Source organism: Pieris rapae, chromosome 1, assembly GCF_905147795.1.
Source record: "Pieris rapae chromosome 1, ilPieRapa1.1, whole genome shotgun sequence".
Lineage (NCBI taxonomy): Eukaryota > Metazoa > Arthropoda > Insecta > Lepidoptera > Pieridae > Pieris > Pieris rapae.
Genome location: NC_059509.1, coordinates 7323195 through 7348886, shown reverse-complemented (window position 1 = coordinate 7348886; position 25692 = coordinate 7323195). Strand labels below are relative to the sequence as shown.

The 25692-nt window shown below is 33.3% G+C and overlaps 1 protein-coding gene across 4 annotated transcripts in view; it reads right to left on the bottom strand.

Annotated features, from left to right (window-relative positions):
* Window positions 1-25201, bottom strand: part of LOC110994403 — a 41062-nt gene extending 15861 nt beyond the window's left edge. Inside the window, exons 1-7 of one of the 4 annotated variants that reach the window (XM_022261021.2) lie at window positions 11186-11295; window positions 10724-10996; window positions 10021-10301; window positions 9591-9738; window positions 5725-6024; window positions 4514-4672; window positions 3873-4056 (exon numbers count right to left, since the gene is read on the bottom strand). In XM_022261021.2, coding sequence (XP_022116713.2) covers window positions 3873-4056; window positions 4514-4672; window positions 5725-5812 — 431 coding nt within the window. In that variant the 5' untranslated portion in view covers window positions 5813-6024; window positions 9591-9738; window positions 10021-10301; window positions 10724-10996; window positions 11186-11295. Of the gene's footprint in view, window positions 1-3872; window positions 4057-4513; window positions 4673-5724; window positions 6025-9590; window positions 9739-10020; window positions 10302-10723; window positions 10997-11185; window positions 11296-24993 lie in introns of those variants that run through there. The other 3 variants (XM_045629472.1, XM_022261020.2, XM_022261023.2) reach the window with 3 other exon arrangements.
* Between the last annotated feature and the right edge of the window lie 491 nt (window positions 25202-25692).

Sequence of the window (25692 nt, the reverse complement as noted above, 5' to 3'; positions counted from 1 at the left end):
GGTTTATATTATTTTTAGTTTTTACAGTATAGTATTAGTTAATATAAATAATAATAATAAAACTTTATATCATGATAGAAACACGGTTGTGACGAATAAATCTAGATCTCGTCCCCACACTATAAGACCCCTATGATGTAAGTTATTAGATTACAATTATACCGTTGTACATAGTGCATGTTTAAAGCCATATTTTTAAAGAAAAGTAGTCTATGGTACATCTATCCAAACAAAGGTTTTCTTATACCTTAAGCATGCATTTAATAATTTAGCCGAGAGTTATAAATGTTTGCTGTGTATGTGTTAGTTGGAATCTCAGTTATGCCAAAATATGTACTAAGGTCTCTGCAGAATCGAAATCCAATTTAGTTACCATTGGGCGATTCCGCTATAGACGATTTTTGACATGAATTTCTAAATCACGCTATTTGTTACTTTTTTTTATATCGGTACAAAGAAAAAGGTATAAATTTATTAAAACATTTTTTATTTTTTATTTTACTTCAAATTTAAATTTTTGGCGCGCTTGGAAACATTATCATTCGAAGAATTGGCTGAATCTGCAAAATCACAACGTGGCAACACTGGCACGAAAGAGCTATTACCGACAGTTTCAGTTTATGTTCTACCGGCTAAATGTGTAGTGAAAATATTGTTTTATTCTTATGTGCAAAAAAATGTAAGTACTTGTTGTTATTTTTTAAGCATTATTGAATATAAAAAGTCACTGTTAGCTTGTTGCACCCGCGATACAAAAGATATAAAAGTTTGTGTTTTTCACAGAAATGAAATCCTATAGTTTTCAAACTTTGTAAAAGTAAAAAAAAATCAAAGGCAAACGTATTTAAATAGTTTTTAGGAGTATAATGTTAGTTGAATTGAAATTTACTTAAACTTAAATTGGATGCACCCGCGATCGTGATGTTAGGATCGCGGGTGCAACTCTTTGACAAATAACCGTATTGCCTGATTTATCACATATTTTATTTTTTTGTTATGCTTTAAATAATAATAATATGGTGTGCATGATTGGTGACAAATATTTAATGTGTGGTTATATTATATTCCGTATTTTTTTACAGATTTGGCACGCAGTCTGTCTAAAAACATCTTCTTTATATTCGTAGCAAAAGAAGAAGTTAAAGAAAAGATGGCCATGTTGGATGCTTCTCGCACTGAAAAATATACCAGGCATTCAATAAAAACATTTCTTCCAACCTGAAGTTGGGAATGATAGTGTTTCCGTGGCGCGAACTTCACTGTCTCATCTCATATGCAGACTAGTTTTGAAATCTCCGAAAACCACTACTGAAACAAAAAGTGATTGGGATGACGATGACTTGGAACCTCTTACAAATAAAATACAAGAAGGAAATCTCTGTCCTTCAGTATCAGTACAGAGTAAATCTTTTGTCCCACTTAAAACAAAATTGCGCATTTCAGATGTTTTCAGACGACGAATATCCTCTTCAACCCTCAAAAATACTCGCAGAAGCATGCCCTGAAACTGGTTCTGCCTGTGCTGATGTCTTACCAAGAGATATTAGCGCTGGTTTTTACGTGCTCGTGTAATTGCTCTGTAAGTCTGGCAAAAAAGTACTCAATACCGCTATGTAGGGGTGTGTCAGAGCGATATGGACGAAGATGGAGAGCTTAGAGTACAATTCCTGACGACGGTTGATGGCAAGCATTTCACTGAAATTGTTAATGACATAGCAGACGTACGATTTTAAGATATTATCGCGAAGTTGGAAGCGCCAAAGAAAAAGATTGACGGAAAAAATACGTTTGTAGAATTTTCGGCGAATATAGACGTATTTGAAAAGAAATAATTAATATAAGTGACAAAGAAGTGTTCTGATTAGTAATAAACATTGATTGATATCTTATTTTATTCCTGTAAAGGTTTTATTGATGTTTGTATTCACTTAAATTAGACGGGTTGCACCGGCGATAATTTGATGTTGCACCCGCGATTGCTTTAAAAGTGAATAATTCTGTGTTTATTTTTGTTTCCTATAAAAAAATATATTTGTTTACTTGGTTAGTTTAACGCCTTACGAAATACGAAGGCATAACATAATAAAAGTTTCACAATTAACAGACTTTTGTGTTTTTGTTTAATGATCTAGAAAGGCTCGGCCAACTTTGTTGCACCCGCGATAGGACTTTGAACCTCATTCCTGACTATATTAATTATTTCAATAAAATTCTTTTTACGAAATATAAAGTGAACTTGTTGAAACGTAGCACTTACAAGAAGATGTTTATTAAAAATATTTTTGGTTTTATTATTATGAAACTTAACATGCGTCAAAATGTTGCACCCGCGATAATGGAATCACCCCATTATTTTATTTTTTGAAGTAATACATAGTATAATTTGAAGTACGAAATTGTGATTTCTATCACTTAGTTATTTGTAATCTCTCAAGTTGCTTGTGTTGTTGAATTAAAAAAAAACTCGTTGGTCCAAATATAACACGAACCCAGTTACCCTCTCACTATTACAATTCACTAAGCATACACAAGTCTATCAATAATTTTAATAAATAATAATTATATATCTTAGTTAATTAGAGCTACTAATAGAAACACAAGCTATAGATATAGGGTTCCATAACTCTATGACGCGGTGTTAAAGTTAACAAACGGCACTAATACAGTAATAGATATTTTAAGGAAACAAAAGAGAAACAATGAGGTTATCTTTATAATTAAAACATGAGTCATTGACCGAATTTTCTTCTACTTCTTCAATAGTCGTTTTGTATAGAGCACCATCAGCCGTTTCAGTTCAAAGAATATTATTTAACGAGTGTGCTTGTATAATAATAACTCTCAGAAAACACAGCGAAAGCAAACACAGCAACAGTTTAAGGTCAGGCATCCTTCAGTAAGCTTGAGCGTTGTTAACTCTGACCTTATAAAAACAAAATGGCTTCCCTTTCACTGTCGTCAGCGTGTATAATATTAAGATTAATTTATCAGAAAATATAATTTTTATTTTTATCAGAATTATCGATTTATGATAGTACATACAACTGTTTTTTAGGATAGTTTCAACCTCAGCTTTGATCACTAAATCAATTTTTTGAAGAAATAAGAAGTCATCAATTGAATACTTGGCTTATAATTTCATTTACTTTTTATTTACCTATTACTGAGAATCGAAAACGAACTCTACTAAATTAAGATAAGATTAGAATAGCACAACTTAGGAAGCGAATAAACCTAGCAGAAGACTAAGCAAACTTACGAGAAAGTCTTATTAGGTAATAAGACTCTCTCGGTTATATTAAACCTACATCTTGCCTTGCCGTAGAAGCGTACGACTTACATAGCTTTAAACGATAAGAATGATAGATGTATTTTAAAATAAACCTAACTTTCATAAAATATCAGCAAGTACAAAATATTCATTCAAGATATTTTTAAAACAACGCTTTATATACCTTAGATTATTATTTTTTAATTTATTCGTACTTGTTACGTTGCAAAGAAACACTAATAACACAATACATAAAAATTACAACGGATGCAACGGGCGGCCTTATCGCTAACAAGCGACCTCTTCCAGGCAAACCTAGTAAGGAAAGAAAAATGATGAGTGCAAGAAGTGCATAACCAGAATATTCAATTAAAATAAAATATTTATCTATAGAACCTTAATCTAGAGAAAAACAAAAAAAAAATATATTAATGACTAACTAAAAACTAAAAAGCTAATGTTAAGGACTCATGAATAGCTAATTATATAATAGAATTATCTATTATATAATTAAGTTTAGTTATCTAACTTGGGTGTTTGCTCGGTACAGCTTACATTTAGGACAAGCATGAGGCGCCAAAATAAATTCGCATAAAATTACCTAGTGCCATTAAATCTTCCCACAGACACAAGACGGTAGATTTGTATTTCCACTCGTTGTCCGGCGTCTGGTTGTAGGAGATACGAGCAGGAATCCGGCCCCTCGATGGATGGTGACTTTATCTGTCCGAAAGTCTTGCCCGACTTATTTTTGAGCACTCGGGAGTCGATTGTGATATTGCACACTAGAAAATTATAACATAACTAAAATTTGGCTGTTAATATATTAAAATCCTAATTATAAAGTTGGATAGTACTTATTTTCCAAGGGGTTAATGAAGCAACTTTGAATTCTACCAGGATATCAGATTAATAATATTGAAATAAATGTAAAAGTGTTATTTATATATTTTTTTATGTTACAGGAGGCAGACGAGCAGGAGGCTCACCTGATGTTTAGTGACACCGACGCGCATGGACACTCACACTGCCAGAAGGCTCGCAAGCGCGCTGCCGGCCTTTTTTTCTTCTCCTTCCCTTAATTTACAGTCAAATACCTTAAGTTGTATACAAATCTAATTAACGTCTTATAGGATTATATGAGAACAATCCTATGTTCCAAAATAAAAGTTTTTTATTTTATTTTTTCAATCGAAAAATAAAATTATTATAATATACTAGAGGAGGCAGTCTCAGACTTACTGTTGGAACAGTACTGCTCTAGACCGCATTGCGCACAGCGTGTAGGCGCGATAACGTCGCAAGGGCATGCACCGTCGCGTACGCAGCATGCGCACTCTTCATCTCCTGTGCCAGGGCACGCACAACCCGAAGAAGTCTGCGTCCATAGGTCCACTTGACCTGATCGTCATCATACAATTCAATATAATGCAAAATTCTATTTGAGCTTCAAACTGTTTAAAGTATACTATTAGACCCATAAATTATATTTAGATAAGAAATGGTTTCTTTCGCTCAATTGCTCACTTTATTTTTTTTTATTCTCATTAGTGTAGGGTAATTGGAAGGTTTCAGGGACTTATTTGACTTGTGACTTCTACAAGTTCTTTTATGGATTATTATAGAAAATACAATATTTTTAGTTTCGGTATTAAGTATACAGCCAACTTTGGAGAACTGAAAGAATAATATTAGATGTATAATTTAAAAAATGAATCTCTATCTTTGGAGTACTGAAAGAATAATTATTTCAAACATTTAAAGAAACTTCCTTGCATATACCGAGGGATCCAACACGGCTGCGGGTGCCTGCATGTTGCACCACGCTATATTATAAAAATTGATACGCCATGGCCGTAAGAATATTTAATCACCTTCCTAGAAGCTACAGATCGCTGCCGTGTAATGTTTTCAAAGGGAAGGTGATTGGGTTCTTAAAGGCAAGGTGCTTTTATAGCGTGGGCGAGTACCTAGATCATAAGTTTGAAATTAACGCGGGGAACATCACATCAGATGTTATTAAATACAAGAAAAAGAAGCCTAACTATTAAATCGTTGTATTTTTTAGATAAGAATTATTATTAATATTGGTGTCTAACTAACGCTGCGCTGTCATTTTTCTAAATGTAAGATTTAATAACTAGTCTTGTTATTCATTATTATTACTTGTCTACGGCATCCCTTACATAATTTATAAGTGTGTCATAATGAATAAAACCAATGAATAAACAAAGGTAGAAAATAAGAACATGAACAGAAGTACATACATGTCTGAAAGGATAATAAATGTATTTATGTAAATAAATAAATAAATAAAATAAAAGATGACATTTGCATGTGTGACGGATTTTTGTAATTTATGTAACTAATTCTAAGACTATTCTAGCAAATAAACGATTTGATTTGATGTGAATAATATAATTTAAAAAATTAATCTCTATTAAAATACGTACTGCTGCCATCCAAAAAAATCGGTGTCCATGCAATTTGCGCAGTAACAGCCGCGTACAGAACGGCGAGTAGCACCACCGGTCGGCGCATGTTGCGCGGCAAGTCACCGCGCCGACCCACGTCTCCTTCTCATTGGCTCACGAGTCACTCACAAACAAATAGAATAACGCTATACGCATGATCGACTAGACCCTAAATCTTTTATTATATCAGTGGAGTTAGTTCATCGAAGTTTTATTACAAATCTTGCCGAATCTCCTGATTTCATTTGATTTCGTTTCGCATTTCGGCAACCGCGTTGTCTGGAACAAAGTAATATTCTTATATTTCAGAAATTTACCGCTTGCTACATAAATAAACTATATAATATTTCTTTCAGCAATGACACCAATAACATTTATTTGTTGTTTTTATCCAAGTAATGTTCAGAATACTTTCTTATAAATGGTAGTAAAAGATGACGAAGTGTTTTTATAGCAAAAAATAATTTAAAAATAAATATGTATTGCAAAACACTATTTATGGCAAACGTTGTTTAAAAATGCAAGTTAAAATAGTGCTAGACTATCGATATCATGTCGGAAATTTCGTTCGGAAATTCGACAATGAGTTGAGGCACCCGGTCCGCGCGGGTAAAGTGTATATTTAGTCTTTATTCCCTAGTACATATTTTCTTTTAGGTTTAACATACATTTTTACTCTTGTAGAAATGTGCATAGTTATACGACGCATACTCAATAAATAGTCCTTTTGACGCTATCAATAAAGACCTAACAAACGTTCATAAAGTAAAGTGTTTAATGTTAACGAAACATTTATCATTTAGTCGTCTTTTTATCAAACTGTGAATGGATTTGCTGCAATAATAAAAAAATAAAATTTTAGTTAAACTATTCAGTTCAGATCGCCAAAAGAGAATACTCTTTGATCCGTAACGTCACTCTTATATGACAATAACACAATATATTAATACAATATAGAAAATGATATGAAATTTATTAAATTCGTAATATTAATACAATATACAGAATTATTATTGAACCAAATGTTGCCGCTGTTAGAGATTGCAATTTGATGCTAATTTGCCTATGACGGCGCCCTGTTAAGGCAACGGCAGACCAAATTAAATTTACCAGGAACCTACATATAGCAGTTTTAGAGTGGATATATACAGTATTTTCTTATATTGAATTTATATGTTAATTCCACTGATTAAATCTTGTGATGGTGTAATATTAAGAAACTTAAGTGACAATTGTAACTTAAAAATAAAACAAAAAATAATAATAAAACTTTAATAACATAGCCGCCACATTGTTTAGATTCACGTTGAACACGACATAATTTAGTGCAATATTGTCAACAACAGTAATAATAGCAGTTCCTTGGAGGCTCCATAGCCTTCGCTGGGACGCAATCTGAGTAATGGGGACACGAGTGACACGACTGACTGAAGTTCACTCCACTCCCGTTTTTCTTTTTCTCGAAATGGTAGCAACAATTACCCTGTGCAAAAAAAAAGAAAATAAATGATGGCTAAAAGCTTAGAAGGCTTAAAATTATACCATTTGTAAATAAACATTGGACGTAGATTTATAACGTTCAACGCTATATATGCATTCATGATTAGAAAAAACTTGGCGATTAAAAAGAGTAGCGGAGAGTTTATTGCCAGTTCTTCTCTTCCGTTCTACGCCCTTGATTTGAGAACTGGCAGTAAATGTAAAATTATAAGGATTTAATGTATATTTCTGTTACGTTCATAAGTGTACATTATGTTACCTACATGAATAAATGATTTTTGAATCTGCCTCATAATGTCTACCTTCACCATACGAGAAATATTAAATACGTACATGTATATCAGAATGCAATTGATGTTTATTAAACAAAGTTTGGTTATACAAATTAAATAAAAAGATAGTATAAAAATATAAATATTTTACATCTGTTATATAAGATATATTATATTGTAGTCAATTCTAATATTCCTAATAACTAACCTTAAAATTTAATAATTAAAATATATTATAGCGTTTTTGAATTTTGTATTTGATAATTTCTAAGGATGATTATAGCCGTGTGTCAAAGTATAATTCAACAAAACTTCACGAAGCGTCAATAACCGAATTAGCATAAGCGGTCAACTTAGCGTCGGTATCCATAAATTTAATTAAGTTTGCAGGGAAAAAATCCTAAGACGAAATTCCTATCTCGTAACTTTTCGTGTTTCTAGCTACTGCGCTTTCTGTTAATTACTGAAGAGGCTGGAAAGTTTAAATTCCGTTATCCGATTTACATAAATAGCGAAACATTTCAGTTAAGTTGAGAATCATGGTTGGGACTATATTTTATTATATTCCTTATTTTTACAGATTGTTTTCAAAGAACATTCCATATTCTGAGTTCTCATTAATATAAGACTTAAATAGCCTATCGAGATAGCCTTACCTCTTAGAGTTTATAATTAATTTATCCCTGGTAAATGTATTATATTACAGTAGTAACTAATACTACTACACACTAAGCAAAAATACAAAAAGAATCATAATTAATAGAATATATAATAATCAATAGAATAATATTTTTTTAGACAAATTTAGCATAGCAAATTGTTCCATGTTTTTTATCAACACAAAATTGTAGACATAAATATTACAAATATAAAAAAAAAATTGGCACGTTTTGCCGCCCTTCGCATCTGCCACCCTAGGCCTCACTAGGGCAAATCCGCCTATGGGGGTAGCTAGTATATTTATTTTTGATAACCTTAACAAACAAGCCTTTATAAATTCATAAAATACGTAACTATGTATTAAAGCCTTCACTAAACGAGATAAGAGTCATCAGAAAAGCTCGTAAATAGTTGGGATTATTTGGCCCAATCACGAAGATCCCAATCTTCATCCGGGTTCGAAAATAAATCCAACAGGCTCTCGGCGTATAACGGGTACACATTACGTTCAAATGTAGTAATGTATTACTAAACGTACAATTACTGAACCAATATTAATTATAAGGGTCTTACCTATTCGTTACATTTCTGTTCAACTTACAATTTATCATTTCAATGTTTGTATTTATTCTGCTTGCAATAGTTTTGTTGAAAACGTTTGAATTGTATTGCAAAAAGGTTCTTTGAGGACTGAGGCTACAGAGCCTTTCAACTACTTCACTAACTTATAGAAATGTTCACAATATAGAAATTTTTGATTCAGGTATTTTAAAATGTTTGTCCTAGTTTTATAAACGAGATATTCACCAACAATATAAGGAAGACCTATTTTAACGGTTTGTTTATTTTTCTTGATTAATCTAAAATTAGTTTGTATTAGAGTTAAGCTTTTAATGTTGAAGTGCAAAATGTTCAAAATTTTATGCCACTGCTATATATATATATATATACACAATATAATATTTTTATATAACGTTATTCACTATTGACAATTATTTTACATCAACACTATCTCATTACTCGTAAGTAATAATATTTGCCGGTTTCACTTTTATTGGCCTGGCATGAGTTGTAATAAAATTGAATTTCACCTCCGCGTGAGCGTCAACGACACCGTTTATTCGGCTTTTTGCTTCGGCCCCGTCAAAGGATATTGCGTGGGAATTGATTCAGGTGCGGGCTTTTGCTAGAATATTAATCTCTTGTAAAAGCAACCTATATGATTTCCAATAAGGCCTTTATTAAATTTATATCCACCTGAATTACAGCACCTTTTGCGTATCAATCTGCCCTAAATTCGCTTAAAAATATTTTGGCCGATCGGGGATATATGTAACAAAACAATCGATTCGATTTAATCTACCGCAATTAAAATTATATAAGATACATAAAAGTTAGAATGAATTAACTAACACGATACCCGCTCATCTTCAGACACGTATCGATGTATCTCCTGCTCTGCGTCTGCGCAGAACGAATGTTCATAAAATGGCTTTCGCCTGGGTCTACTCCCCACAGCTACTTCACAAGCTCTACGCGTGAGAACAGTGGGTTGGTTCACCTGGAACAAGTAAAAAAACCAAGATAAAGCTATTTTTTATAAACTGTAAAGTGTCCCTTAGTAGGGAATAAGACGTATTTCAAACCAAAAAAAATAATTCTAAAGTTACACCGTCTGGGTTAGTGTCTGTTGTACCTTAAAATCAAGGTTACTACGTCTTGTAATAGAGAAAGTGACCAAGAATATTTGACAATTTTTCATTTGTTAACGAAAGTTGTTTGGCTGCGTTTCATTGTATTGAAAGTCTAAAAGTAAGCCGTAATACTGTTAAAAATATATTACCCAAATAATTAGTATAGGCATATTTTTTAATCTTCATCTAATATATCTTCAAGAGAGACCTCGATAGGTCTCTTCTTAAATACTCGACAGCATAATTCAGATTTTTGCATCTCTGGTACTTTAACAGGGTCATTAACTTTTACTGGTCGTGTACAAACGTCACACTCAATCATTACATCTCGGGGACATCTCTTAAGAAAGTTTGTGGTGCCCAAAAGTTTTGAGTGTTCTTGGTCTTGCATCCCGTTCCTCTTGAATGCAGACACGGGTAACTTTTGCACCTGCAACCGACAGTGGCCTTTTAAAGATAACAATCTTTTGAATCAATGTCTACTAGGGTTTGTATTTCGCTAGCACACAAAATTAGATTTATTTGCGTTAAAATACACCCACAACGATCTTGTCAGAAATCATTTCTCACTGCCATAACGTGGTTGCAAGTGACAAAATTTATTAATTAACGCACCCACTACGTTCATCGCTTCTTATTGACTTTGACAGGGAGTTTCTTCGCGGGTTTGACAGCAAACGCGAATGGATAGTCACTGAACTGCGCGTTGCGCCAACATTTTCTTATATAAGCAATGCCACCGCTTTCAATAAATTTTTGATCCTGAAGTCCATTCCGCTTTAAGGCAGATGAGGGCATGGGGTTAACCTGCCAATTTTTTATGAAATATGACGCTAATAGACTAAAGAAAACCTGTTAAAAAATTTCCTTGGAAGCGGGGATAGCTTCGCGGACTACTTATTTCTTATCCTTCTTTCTTTTAACTGGTAATATTTCTTGAGTTATCCTCGGAAATACTTTACGAATAGGTTCAACAGCTGTGTAAACACAAGGCATATACGAATCGTGACCACCAGCACATAAGTATCTGATGGCTCCTCTATATCCATGCATCTGATCCTGCATTCCGTTTCGACGGTATGCGGAAGCTGGTAGCCTACCATGTCGTGTCGGCATGTACTGTTCCTGAAACCAACCACAAAATAAGATTAAATACGACGTGTTGGTTTCAGGAATTCACAAGTACAAATATAATTTGAATTTTTTGCAGGAATGTGCTGTTTGTAAGGTCCCGATGTAAACCGCATTCGAGATGTTTGGAACACGTCCAAAAAGAATTGTGTAGAACTGTAATAGTATTATGTAAGTACTTACTATACGGCCGTCTTCATAGCGGTAGCATGGTATAACGTATTTAGTTTTAACAGGATTACACGTTGCATGCTTGCAGGGTGGACAGCAGTGGTTTGGTGAACAGTCTCTTTCACGATCTCGTTGGCGATCAATGGACTTCGTTTTTTTCGGTTGGTAACAACTTTCGTCTTTCGGTGGCCGACAGGGCTTTCTTTCACAGCAGTAAACAATTTGGCCTTTTGGACAGCGAGGCAAACAGGGATAACAGAGGGCTGGACCGTCACAACACGGCATGGAGTCGCAAGGTGCCATGAGCACGGGTGTTACTTGATAATCTCCACATTCCTCATAAGAGCACGACATTTTTTAATTTTCTTTTTAGTTTTTCTACTAAGAATTTTTCACAAAATCGCCAAATTTAGATTTTTTATTCAATAATTTTCTATATTTTAAATCATAATTAAACTTTTGACATGTTCTAAAAATGTTTTACTTTTGTTTTGCCGGAGTATAAGCCAGTATTAAATATAAAGCAACACTAAAACCTCATTTTGTTAAATATAATTTCTATGCATAAATATGAACATGAAGTAGTCTGATGGTTTCATGATACATACATGAGAACAATTAGTATATATTTAAAATATGTTAGTAAGCAATAATATTTATAATACCATATATTTTTATAATATTTTTCAACGAATACGTAATGTGCTAAGACTTTAGTACAAATCATTAATTTATTTTAATGTAGTAAGCCTGTAAAATTAAAGTTATCCACGGATCAAAAGTTTTAAGATGAAGGTGGTTCTTAAGTAAAGCTTTAGGGAGCTTGCAAACATTTGCAGACGTCGCCTCCTTGTCGCCGCCAGTTCGAAAATGCAATTTTCCCAATGCAAATCGAAAGCTCCAGACAGATTTAATGCCTTTTACTTGCTGGTTCCGTTCATCATTTCCTGGAAGTATTAGAGATAGCCACATCTGTGGGAGGTCAACTTTTATTACTTTATTTCTCATAATATCACTCCGAGGATTATTTGCATTATATTAAGAAAGGTTTTATTGCAATAAAACCATTAGCTTATTAAAAGAATATTTAATAGGTAACTTATAAAACAATTAAGTAGAATATCGAATAGAATGGATAGGTTTGTCATTTAAAACATTAAGAGTAAAAATCAGGACATATTTTTCATATCTCTGTGGAGAAAACAAATGGTTTTATGAGCAATGGACGGATATAGAAAAAGGGATTTTGAAATTGAAATTCCACCTGTATCCGGCACGCTCCTGTATTTGAGTAACAATGTTCTTTAAAATTGGTTCCATGTTAAATATTCGAATCGGTTCAATGGTACAAACTGTGAGAGTTTCCAATGCGTTTTGTTTATATTACATAAAGCCGCAGGCGCAAACAAATACCCGCGAAATGGTACTCCGCATTTCTCTAACAGAGTTTACACTATCCGAGTTTCACTTAGGGAATGCTTTACATTCACTTCCGTGTATTTCTTGATACTTTACACTAAGTTTTGATTCATATTTAACAAGAATATGTAGTTTTGTAATATTTTAGACGAGATGTAGGCTAAAACAAAGAAAGAATTGTCCACGTTTCCGGCAAGAATCCTGTTATTGACACATTGATTATAAGAATAAATAGTTAAAACTTAATCAACTATCGTGTGAAATAAAGTCAGTCTCTTATACTCGTGAAAGGGTGCTACTTGTGGTGACTGGCCGTACTTCAATTCGTGTATGCGGTGATATTAGTTGTTTCTACTACGTATTGCGAGTTGTTCTCACGAGTATGTAAGTGCGTGCTCCTATTTCACCATGCCTCTTGCTGATAGAGGACAAATCTTTGTTTTTAATTTACTTTATAATTCTTTCTCGGGATGTCATATGGAACATGGTGTAATGGTTGCAGCTGCTTACAAACGTTGTGTAAAAGAAAAAAAACTTGGCGATTAAAAAGAGTGGCGGAGAGTTTATTGCCAGTTCTTATCTTCCGTTCTACGCTCTTGAATTGAGAACTGGCAGTATAATTAAATTAAAAACATTCAATGTATATTTCTTTTTTGACGTTCATAAGTGTACATAATTAATAAACTATTTTTCAATTTGAATTTGAGTCGTATAATATTTACTTTACCTAAACGTACTTAATACTTAATGTCTTTTTACGTTTTTAATAATATAAAAACAAAAAAGTAAATACTTTATAAAATGTAGCTCAAATAGTTTTCAATAATGTTAATATGTGCTTCTTAACGATTCTATTGAGAAACAGGAAATAGTGTGATATAAAGGAAAGAGCACATGAATGTATTAATACATGACGCTACTACTGTCAAAAGAACTTGGGGTCTTGCGGTGATTTACGAGCATTACCACAAAGAGCGGAATTATACGACCCCTTACTGCTAGAAAAGGCCATGTCGTACTATATTACCAATAATAAGAAAATATGACTATGAAATATTTACAAAAATATGTTTTACAATATGTAAAAATATAGCATCTGTATTTATACATATTTTATTATGTTCTCATTAATACGAATAACTATTATTCATTATTCTTATTAAGATAACATGCACATGAACATAACTGCATTACACTAAATTTCTAAATTGAACTTTTTTCCCATACAAAGGTCTAAGACTCCATTTCATATTGTAATATAAGTATTGTATTTCAATCTATCTACGTGCACCGACGTATAACAACGTACATTGATCACAAAGCCTGTTTAGTTATAGGGGTAATGTAACACTTTACAAAAGATCGAATAGCATGGAAATGGGTCAAGAAATATAAAATTCTATGGGCCTGGGAAACGATACTGTATTGAAACGAGAGATGTTATTTGTCAATAATGCCAAGATTTAGTATGAAATATATATCCATTCACCCTCAGTACTTGTGCTTGCTTCGAATTTCATTCACACAGAGGTTTAGCTTTATCTATGAAAAACTTGACTAGAAGTGTCTAAAATGAATGGTACAGTCTAAGATTTATCGAGTATTTTATATTTTAATTCCGCGATTGAAAGTTTGCGGCATTTAATATATACCTGCTGAAAAAACATTGACCGAATTTAAAAATTGTATCCGATTAATACGTATCATCATACAAAAAATTCGTGACGAAATAAAGGACGAAGTGATTCCGCGCAATCCCCAACATCGTACCGCATTTAAATATCGATAGCGGAATCCAATCTGTGCAACGATAATTCTCTTTCAATAAAAAGGGCCTGTCAAAACAAATGCCCTATAAAGAGCGGATATTTATTTTGCAATTTATGCAGCTTTACAGTCGACTTCATTTTTTGATTTTGGCCTCTTTTATTGAATACATGAACTCTTCAGACCTCAGTTTTCGAAATTAACAAGTTATAAATGGAGCTTCATGTTGATAATGCAATACCTCTCTAAAAACTTTATTTATATATATTTTGAAATTGGTCTTAAATTATTTGGTTCACATGATACTGAGTTTTAAAAATCTGCTTTACACTGCATAATATGAGCAATATATTATCAACGCTCAAGGAAATTAAAAGCACCCGAAGTTTGAAACGTTTAAATATGAACGATATAATATCTTATATATAAAATTCTCGTGTCGCGGTTTTTGTGGTTAAACTCCTCCGAAACGGCTTTCCCGATTCTCATGAAATTTTGCGTGCATATTGGGTATGTCTGAGAATCGGACAACATCTATTTTTCATCACCCTAAATGTTAAGGGTAGTCCACCCCTAAATGTATTTTTTTAATTTTTAGATAAATATTTATTTTTTTATCAAATGTATCAACAGCATTAGAAAATACATACAACTCTTAATTTTCAACCCTCTACGATCAACCCCTATTTTTTATTATAAATGATATACATGGCAAAACGACGTTTGCCAGGTCAGCTAGTACATTATTTTTATAATGATCAACCAAACTTCCATTACTTTAAAAACAACATAAAGGATTTTATGAGCTGACTGGCTGTCGAAACTGAAAACAAGAAAGATTTATGTCTTCAAAAAGTTTCCGTTCATTGTGAGCCTTTTTTCTCTTCACTAATTGCATTTTTCGTTCATTTGTTCGTTATAAATGAGTGCTCCTTCGTATTTGGGGGTCGAGTGTAAAAACGAAGTTAATTCAAAAGCTGTGATGTACATTTTGTAATGTGTAAAAATATTTACAATAATAACAATGAAGCTTTAATTCCATAAAATACAAGCCGATTATCATTTAGGCTTACATATCACCAAATAGTCAATCTATCGATTTTAATCGTAGATTTTAATACATTGTCAAAGTTTAACGAACGCCATAACTGATATGTTTCTGATTTTGAAATTTGATACCTAACTATTTGTTGTTGTATTCAAATATCATATGAATGTATAAAATATTTACAGTTACAGCTGCAGTGTTGGCTTAGTGGCTCCAGCGTGCGACTCTCATACCTGAGGTCATAGTTTCGGCTGTGCACCAATGGACTTTTTTTCTATGTGCGCATTTAACATTTGCTCGAACGGTTAAGGCAAACATCGTGAGGAAACCGACTTGTCTTAGACAAAAAAAGTCGACGACGTGTGTCAGGCACTGGAGTCTGATCCCCTACTTGCCAATGAGATTTAAAAATTCATCATGAAACAGATTCAGAAATCTGAGGTCAAGACCTAAAGAGGTTGTAGTGTTGTAGTGGCTGATTACATTCCATAACAAGGAATATATTTTATAGTTTCTTTCACCGTTTCGTTATGAGGTCTCTAACCAAAACTAAATTCTCGCCATTTGCAAGAATTCGCTCCCCACAGAGCCTCGTAAAGTGTAAAAGTTTTTATTACTTACCCTAGCCTATAACGAAACCTTCGCTCGTTAGTCCTGTTCTCTCGCTTCTTAATTTGTCTTTACGTATGTTAAAGCCGTCAAATACAATTGGTAGAGGTCGACGTGTTAAAAACGTTGAGGCATTTCCTTAATTGCTGGCAATGTGAGTTATTACAAGGCGGGGTGAATAATGTCGCGTGTACTAGTGTGCCAGTATATATATAAAGGCAACACATTTCTTGCTTTTACTAATTTGCAATGCCTACAAGATTTTATGTTAATAAGAAACAATACTTTAATTTTGGGTGAAATGTCATAAAAATTTGCGATCAAAACTTGCCGAATTATTATAATAATAAGCCTGTGACATTAAGCAACATATAATATTTAATAACAATCTAGTTAAAAAGTCCAAAAATTAACTATGAATATTCTAGTTCACTATTATAAAATTAGTCGGACATAACAAAGAACTCCACGTTGCCGGTGAATAAAGGCGCGTGTACAATAACGCTTTTAACAAAAGACAATAATGAATCGGGTAATAATTTTACTGTAATGTTGGTAAACAATGAATGGTATAATATACGAAAATTGTTCTGCCTATTACCGCATTTGTTTATTCGATTAAGTGTTTAATTACTTGCCAGGAAAAGATAATGCACTCGCCCGCATTGCTTACACTTAGATAAGGTATATTCATGGTTTGTTTTATGTAGATGGATATCAACAAAATGACATAAAATAGAACTACGTATATGTTTGCAGTAGCCCCAGTACTCAGAATTTAATAATTTTGAAATTGAAGTTTGATTTTGTATTAAGTTGAAATTGTTACACATTCATATCATGTTAATATGTACTAGTAACACCTCCCTAATTACTATTTAATTAAAATACATTTGATACCTTGTCGTAATTCACTTGTGTTAATCTACATTTTATATAATATAATGAACACACAATTCTGAGATTTATTTAGGCCTTCTTTACTAAAATAATTACCGTAATAATAGTAACTATTTACGTATCATAATTAATTAATAATTTTATGAGAATCAATAACCTTTATATTTATGGCTTTATATATACATATATATATGTGTGTGTGTGTCACTATTCTCTGATTTAATTGTTTTGAAAAGACAAAGCCATTGAAATTGTCAAGTTCTTTAACCGTGTAGACTGTAGAAGTTATATAAAAGAATTAATAAATTCGTTTTTAATATTCTTTTTGAAATGAAAACTTTTTACCCCATGGGACGAGGGACAGATTATTCTCAGTTCAGGAGTTATTTAATAAATAAGAGATTTAAAGGGAATAACCTTCTTAATTAAATTCACTACAAAATTAAAAACGCGTTTTTTTTATAACAATTATGCATTTTGATTTTAATGTTATATGATTGTCTTGCTGCTTTACAGCAAGTTTTACGAGAAGTGTGAATTGTTATACTCCGACATGTGTAAGACAATAGACAATAGTAAGTAGGTGTCCCTGTACTCAGCCCACAATCATTTTGTTTCGCCACGAACCGAAATCTGGGTTGGTAACTGAATTTAGAATTTCTCGTATGGAACACTTGATCATATGAAACACACATTTTGTTATATGATAAAAGTTCTAAAACATTAAAACAAGATATATTTTTTCACGTATCAAAAATTGCAGACTCTTATAACTTTTTTGACAGAATTTTATTTTACGGAGGAGATACATCATAATGTACTTAGAATATGTTTTTTTAAACATCGTAATGTGATGAGAGGTCTACATAGTACGGATATCTCGAGCACACATCTTCGAAAGGTTTTAACAAAGCACAAAAGTGTATCGTACAATAGCAATCTAGCTTTTTCTACTTTTTTCCTCGTTTCTTTTGGTTTTAAAGGATGTTTCTCTATGCCTGAAATTACTTGTATTGTAAGACTTGTATTTGAAAAGTGTATGTATAAAGGGTTAAGTAATTTAAAATATAGAGGTAGTTTCTTAATTATATTTTTTATTATTTTTTACAAATCTTTTTATACAGCAAGCCTTTTCTACAGGATATTTTATAAGACAAATACTTTAAGAAATAGTAATTAAGCTGCTGTTTAAAAGTGTGCTATTTATTTTATTTGTTATTTTTGATTGATGATATATACATGTAAGTTTCATTGTAGTGCCCGTTGGCAATCCATTAGAAATAATTTTAAAAATAATATAAAATAATTTGAACAGCCTAAAGTTGGTGACATATTTTTCTGGGTAAGTTCGGCCCGGGAGGACTGACGTGGAGAAGGGTTTCGCGTTGGTACGTTGCTACCTAAGTTAAAAATGATTTGCTATGCAGACGATACTCTTATTGTAGCGCAAGGCAGAGACTTCCAGGAAGTGGTACGTCTAGTAGAAGTTGGGACTTCATTAGTAGTTGATAGGATTGGCCTACTAGGACTTAAGGTTGCTCTTGAAAAGACTAACGCGCTTTTATTTCACGGGCCAAGAGGTGGCCCACCTAAAAGGGCATCAATTATTGTTAATCAAGTTAGAGTGTCGGTGGGTCGTAATATGAAATATTTAGGGCTCATTCTTGATGGTAGGTGAAAGTTTGAGGATCATTTTAAGGCCCTTGGTTCGAGACTGGTTGGTGCAGCAGGGGCACTGAGTCGTCTGCTTCCGAATATAGGAGGACCTGACGAACGGTGTCGGAGGCTGTACTGTGGGGTCATTTCTAGCATGGCACTTTACGGAGCCCCAGTGTGGCAAGACTCCCTTACTTTGAACAATAAAATCCTTCTTAGGAGACCGCAAAGAGTTATGGCAAGAAGAATTATTCGTTGTTACCGAACAGTGTCTTTCACTGCTGCTTGTGTATTAGCTGGCACTCCACCTTGGGAGTTAGAGGCTGAGGTTCTCACTGCTGTGTACCATTACCGGATGGAGCTGAGGGCTGAAGGTGTTTACACTGGTGTTGGGGAAGTCGAGGATCTGAGACGATTGGCGCGAACAGCTACAATGCAGAAGTGGTACCAAAACTTAGCTGATCCAATAGCAGGGCATAGAACGGTAGAGGCTATTCGTCCAGTACTTAGTGACTGGGCAAACAGAAAAAGTGGTACCCTTACCTTTCGTCTTGTGCAGGTAATGACAGGACATGGATGTTTTGGGCGGTACCTGCATGACATAGTGCAGCGGGAACCAACAACTAGCTGCTTGGACTGTGGCGCAAATGATGACACTGCAGAGCATACGTTGGAGGATTGTCCACAGTGGTCTCAGTTGCGTCATAATCTTTGTTCTGTGGTGGGTTATAATCTTGCTTTGACTTGTGTTGTAAATAAAATGCTCGGCAGTGACGAGGTATGGAATGCAGTGGTATCCTTCTGTGAGCATGTAATGCTACAGAAGGAGTCAGCAGAACGAGAAAGGGAGCGCTTTAGGACGAATCCTAGGGGTAGAAGACGGGGAGGAAATAGGAGAAGATATGCCCATCTCTTACCTCCTATGTAGTGTATTGCACCGAAGCTTTTTGAGTGTATTATGCCGTTGAGGTCCCGGTAGAATGCGATAGCGACCCCGGAGCCTCTGTAACGCGGCTTTGTAGGTATTTGTCGAGGTGTTTTTAGTGGGTATTGTTCACCCAGTCTCTGAATAGCAGAGATTTTGGTGTGGGTCGAGTCCCACATACCCCTGCAACTTCCTAGGGCAGGGGATGCGCAAATGCATTTCCACCTCGAATAACAAAAAAAAAAAAAAAAAGGGTAAGCTTGGGAGGATTCAGTATGATTTTTCACATTAAGGCATGCCTCAGACACCAATGCTATCGGCATGTGACTTGTGAGCACGTGATTTTAATAACTTGTCTGTAAAGAAAGAAGATACATAAAACAAATGATAAGGAAGCATCTTTCAGTGCCTAATTCTTGGCATGAATTCATAAATGTTTTACCAACCATCATTGCATTTTTATGAGGGTAAAAAAATTGTAGTTGATAATTAAGTACATTTTTAAAAAATGTACATGTTCTCTTATTTCAATGAATATAGACGTATAAAATAAAATGTTATAAACTAATTAATTAACCAAAATAAGTAATTACGTCATGACGATTTATAAGAACGGAAAATCAAAAAGGTCACATTCCTAGAGGATAACCCTTAAAGGGCATTATGGGTTTCTGAGTCAAGTATTTGAACGGAAGTCTATTGTTACAGCACGCCGAGACCATTCAAGCAACTGTAGCGTTTGAAACAAATGGAGAATACTCAAATAATTAAGACGCTTAAAGACAGAGTAAAAATTTATAACGGAGTACAATTAGTGGCTGGGAGACAAGCGTAAGCATTAATCAGGGTCCAATGTGAGCTTCCATCATTATTTACTTTAATCTATCGTCTTACCAGCATCATTAAAGTCTAGTGTGCTCACTTAAAAATATATAAGTTGGCCGTCAGCCTTGCGGCATTTTTCTACGATTGCAGCGTAGTGCGGTAAGTTTTCGTTAGGTCATGGACGTGTCGTGTCGTCATTGCCGACATATTAATAATTATCAGATTTTATTTTGTATGCGATAACTGAATTTATAAGTTTAAAAAGTATTAGAAAATAAATTAACATTTTTTTTAATTGAAGCTTAGCGTGTAAGTTAAATTATTCTTTAATATTATCTAATGTTGGATTATTATTATTTTTGGAACATTGTGAGTGAATGATATACATTTTATTTACACTCTCATCATTAGTAGCATATTACACAGATAAAGTAATAATAAATCCTGTAAATATATGTAAGGTCCGTTAGACTATCGTGGAATTATCAAATTAAATAAATAAATAAAATGTACACAATTACAATTCACCACCAAGCTTAATATAAGAAAATAAGGATTTTGGCCTTAGATTTTATATGTCTTAGATATGCCAGTTCCTTCACGATGTGTAAACAAACAGAAAGAAATATTTTTCGTTTTTTTTCCTATATGCCAACAAAGGCAGGCTATAACAACATTATTATAGTAATTGCATATTATGTATATAGAAACGTCACGTCAGTCAAAATCTACTAATTATTCAAGTCTTTTAAATAAGTTTATACAGATGAGGTACGAACTTATTTTCTTTTACGTACTGAATACCGTTAAATAAAATTAACAGTCGAAATATCTTAATTTGTAAAACATAAATATCTTGCAAGGTGGTGAAGGTTGAAGCCGAATTTGAATTGGCAAGTTTACCACATACATATTCAGTTTGAGGAAGCGACGCAGTGCGCAAAACTTTTGGCACTCTCGCTTGCATACAAAAAATGAAAGTGACTTCACGACAGATGAAATGGCATAATCCTCTTGCTTAACCTGACCTATATAATCTAATGGTCTAACTTTTGAATAATAGACTACCAATGCAGACGAAACGGGATAAGTAAATCTAGTATGTGTAGATATCTGTGGTATTATTTATTTCTTTCGTTATCGTTTATATATAATATAGCCAGGGATGGAATACATAATATTTTTGTTGGGACTACGTCTTATAATTCGATGGAGCGGGCTGCACGCACGAATAAACATGACGCATGCGGCGTTACCTCTGTTCAATTTAAGGCTTGAAGTGCAAGCGAGAGCGCGGAACGAGCGAAAAAGACGCACAATCGGCTGACATAATTATATTTATGAGTACAAATTATTGTAACTTGATCAATTCAATTGTGTTTTCCTTTTATTCCATATCTATTCTAACCATACATAAAAAACATAAAAAATCAAACAATTAAAATTAAAATTTTCTTTTGAAGAATGCAACCATTCCTCAGTATTCATCAGTATTTTCTTATGACGTTGTCACGTTAAAAAATCGTCAGTAAAGCGGCATTACTGACAATCCTTTTTTTTATATTTATTTTATTTAAAATAAAATTTATCACGAAATATTTTAAATTTTTGATTTATTATCTATTATAAACAAATGGCAATCATCATTATGATTTTACGTGATATGGCCAATTTGTTTTGAATAGGTTAAGTTAGTGACTGTGTGACCATAAAAATAATACAATTAATAAATAATACTAATTATTCAGAGTTACCATAAAAATATTTAATTCACGACATTCTTGGTTAAAGTCAATTTACTCTAAAACTAACAACAGCACAGAGACTGTTCAAACAGAAGTTAATTAGTAAATTGCAGTAAATTTTTAGTATGGAATGAAATTTCAACACCTGCACAAGTGATTAAAGTAGTTATTGATTATTAGCATTTAATGAATAAATTTGATGGATAAAAATAAAAAAATTGCCGCAGGTTGGTTTGAAACGATTAACTCGTATTACACATAAAATAACAGGCTTTTTATATCTTCATCACCAACAACAAGAACGATATTTATATATTTTAGTACGCACATCAGAGGCTATATGAATATTTTTACTAACACTGTGTGTGCACCAATGGACTTTCTTTCTATGTGCGCATTTAACAGTCGCTCGAACGGTGTAGGAAACCATAGTGAGGAATCCGGCTTTCCTCGGACACAATAAGTCAACGGGATGTGCCAGGCACAGGAGGCTGATCATCTACTTGTCTGATAGATTATAGATTATAATATATAGATAGATAGATTGACAAATGATCATGAAACACACACATAAATCTGAGGTCTTAATCTGAAACCTTTTTATGTCTGGGCCTTTTTTGATATTCGAGGTAGAAATGCGATTGCGCGTCCCCTGCCCTAAAAAGTTGCAGGGGTATGTGGGACTCGACCCACACCAAAATCTCTACTATTCAGAGACTGGGTAAACAATACCCGCTAAAAGCACCTCGACAAGTTCCTACAAAGCCGTGTTACAGAGGCTCCGGGATCACTGCCGCATTCTACCGGGACCTCAACGGCATGTTACACTCAAAAACCTTCGGTGCAATACACTACATAAAAGGTAGGAGATGGGCATATCTTCTCCTATTTACTACCCGTATTCTACCCCTAGGATTCATCCTAAAGCACTCCCTCTCTCGTTCTACTGACACCTTCTGTAGTATTAGGCGCTCACAGAAGGATACCACTGCATTTCATACCTCGTAACTGCCGACCCACCACAGAACAAGGATTATGACATAACTGAGACCACTGTGGACAATCCTCCAACGTATGCTGTGCGGTGCATCATTTGTTTATGTCAAGGCCTGGGGTTATTATTTATTTCTTTTATTTATCACTCGTAGTTACTAGGAATAAAGAATATAATATTGACCACAATTACTTTAACGGTAATAGATAAAAATATCGTAAATTTTAACTTGTATTAAAGTACAAAAATATAACTATTGTCTTGATTTAAAGGTATTTTTTACACCCAGAGAGCTAGCTAGTCCTTTAATAATAGCCTACACCTCCCTAAAAGGCCGGTATCCTATCCATTATTATGGGTGTCCATGGGCTACCTTTTATGCCTGTACGGCTTTTATAGGCGTTTGGCAATCATATAAAAAAACGGATGAAAAAATCAAATTCAATTAAATTCTGAAATGTGCCATTTAGACTTTGTTTGTATTAACAATTACCGTTAGCTGTTTAGGCAAATCCAACCGCAAAAGCTAAAATGTGTGTTTAGCAAATTACTCACTAAAGTTGATTAAGTTTGAAAACAAATTAAAAACTTCAGCTAACTGTTTAAATTACTAAAGCAGTTTTTAATATTTACAAAAACACACACTTGTTACAGATAAGTAACAAAAACATATTAACTATATTAAAATCCGTCGAGGTTGTGACAAAGATGAAGCAGCATGGTCTAAAGAGTGTTATTTAACAGGAAGTCGTAATACTGCTCAATAATATTGCGTTCCACAAAAATACAGACTCTCTTGGGTCTCTGCCACTCTCTCTACTCTCTAACTGTGACAAATTTCCTGTGAAAAATTCCCTTCATTCCAGTTTGTTACTTTTCAAATATAATTATTTCTATGTATAAGACGAATAGCATTAAAGTGAGTGTTTCTAGGTGTAGAACTAAGTTAAATCGAGTTTTATAAAACGAATGAAGAGTTGAAACTAAACAATGGTCGCCTCTTAAAGGCAAGTAACTCCGATTACAAATTAATGATATTTAAGTAAAGAACAAAATCAAGTGGAAACATGAAACAATTTTTCTAAATCACAGTAAAATTTAAATACAATATAAATGTTAGGTATTATTTTTTTATAATTTACACATAGTAGTTTTTTAATCAATACCCACAAAATATCATTTTAATTATCGTAAAATACTATTTAGAGATTAATTAAAATTCTTTCAACACGAGCACCAATTTATAGCTTCAAAATTATAAATGTTTGTTGTATCAGAATATTTTTATTCTTCAATTCATCTGCAATCTGTTTATATTCGTGAGTGAATATAAAAAAGATCAATAATAATCATCATAATATTATGTCTTAACAATATTTGTTATAATTTTTCTAGATGAACTAAAATATCGTTATGGACTCCATAACTACTTTTCACGCGATATTGATTTCGTCTACTTATATAAAAAGGATCGCTAAATAAGTTGCTAAGTGCAAATATCGATGACGGAAGACGAACCAATGCAAGTTTTTTTATATATACCTCTAACGCTAAGGGGGTGAAAAATAAAAGAAATAATTAATAAAATTCTTAATTAGATTTTAATTCCGAAAAGCGCCTTATCGCCGTCAAGAATATTTTGTAAATATCAAATAATTGTTTGTAATATTATCTGTTATTTATTTTTGTTAGAGTTATTCTAAATATCGCTGTGGTATAAATTTAGAATATATAAAATAAACTGTACACATATTACGAATAATGTTTCTTACTCTTGACCTACTTTATCTCCCCTAATAATTTTCCTACCGCAATTTAACGACTGTTTCTATTACTACAAGTACTCGTTATTATGACGTAGCAAAAGCCTAGACTTTATAGGCAAAGCGCTTATAAATACATATTACTTATATCTTAAAACATAGAGCTTACCTTATTTTATCATAAAAGATAATACAAGATTCCGGTCTAACGTGCAAAAAAACACATAACACCCACACACTCCACTATGAATAGAGATCTTGAGAATTGAATTAGAGCTGTTATACTAAAAAGTCCCAATAGCACCTATTCAATCTGAACTTACGTAAGTTTCCCGTGTTTGAGTAGTTCGCGCGCGCAAGGCTCGCGGCCTAGCTTTGTGACGCTCTACGTCACTCTGAAACCTTCCTTCGGGCTATACTCCGCGCATGCCTCCCGCTGTATAAACCATTCTCACACTGTCTTAGATCCCTAGCTATCTATTTGTTATTGTTACACCTAAACAAAAACCGCGCGAATTCGCTACTAATCTATTGATTTTGATTTTATTAAAATATACAAAATTGTTACCGCAATGTTTTTGTAGCGTTGAAATGTGTTATTTACTAAATAATACATTTCAACACTAAAATTAATTGTATGTTTGCGAAAGCTACCGATGGTACTATTGGCATTTGAATATGATTTAATTAAGAAATTGTTTGAAACATCAAAGTTTGGTATATATAGTTCCTAAACTAGATGAGATTGAGAGGTAAGGATGTATCGAATGTTAAGGTTATGTATACTATTAAGCTAATAAAATTTAAAATAGATTATAATTAGATTCGGTTGTCTAACATCTTTTTATTTAGATTGTGCTGGCGCGAG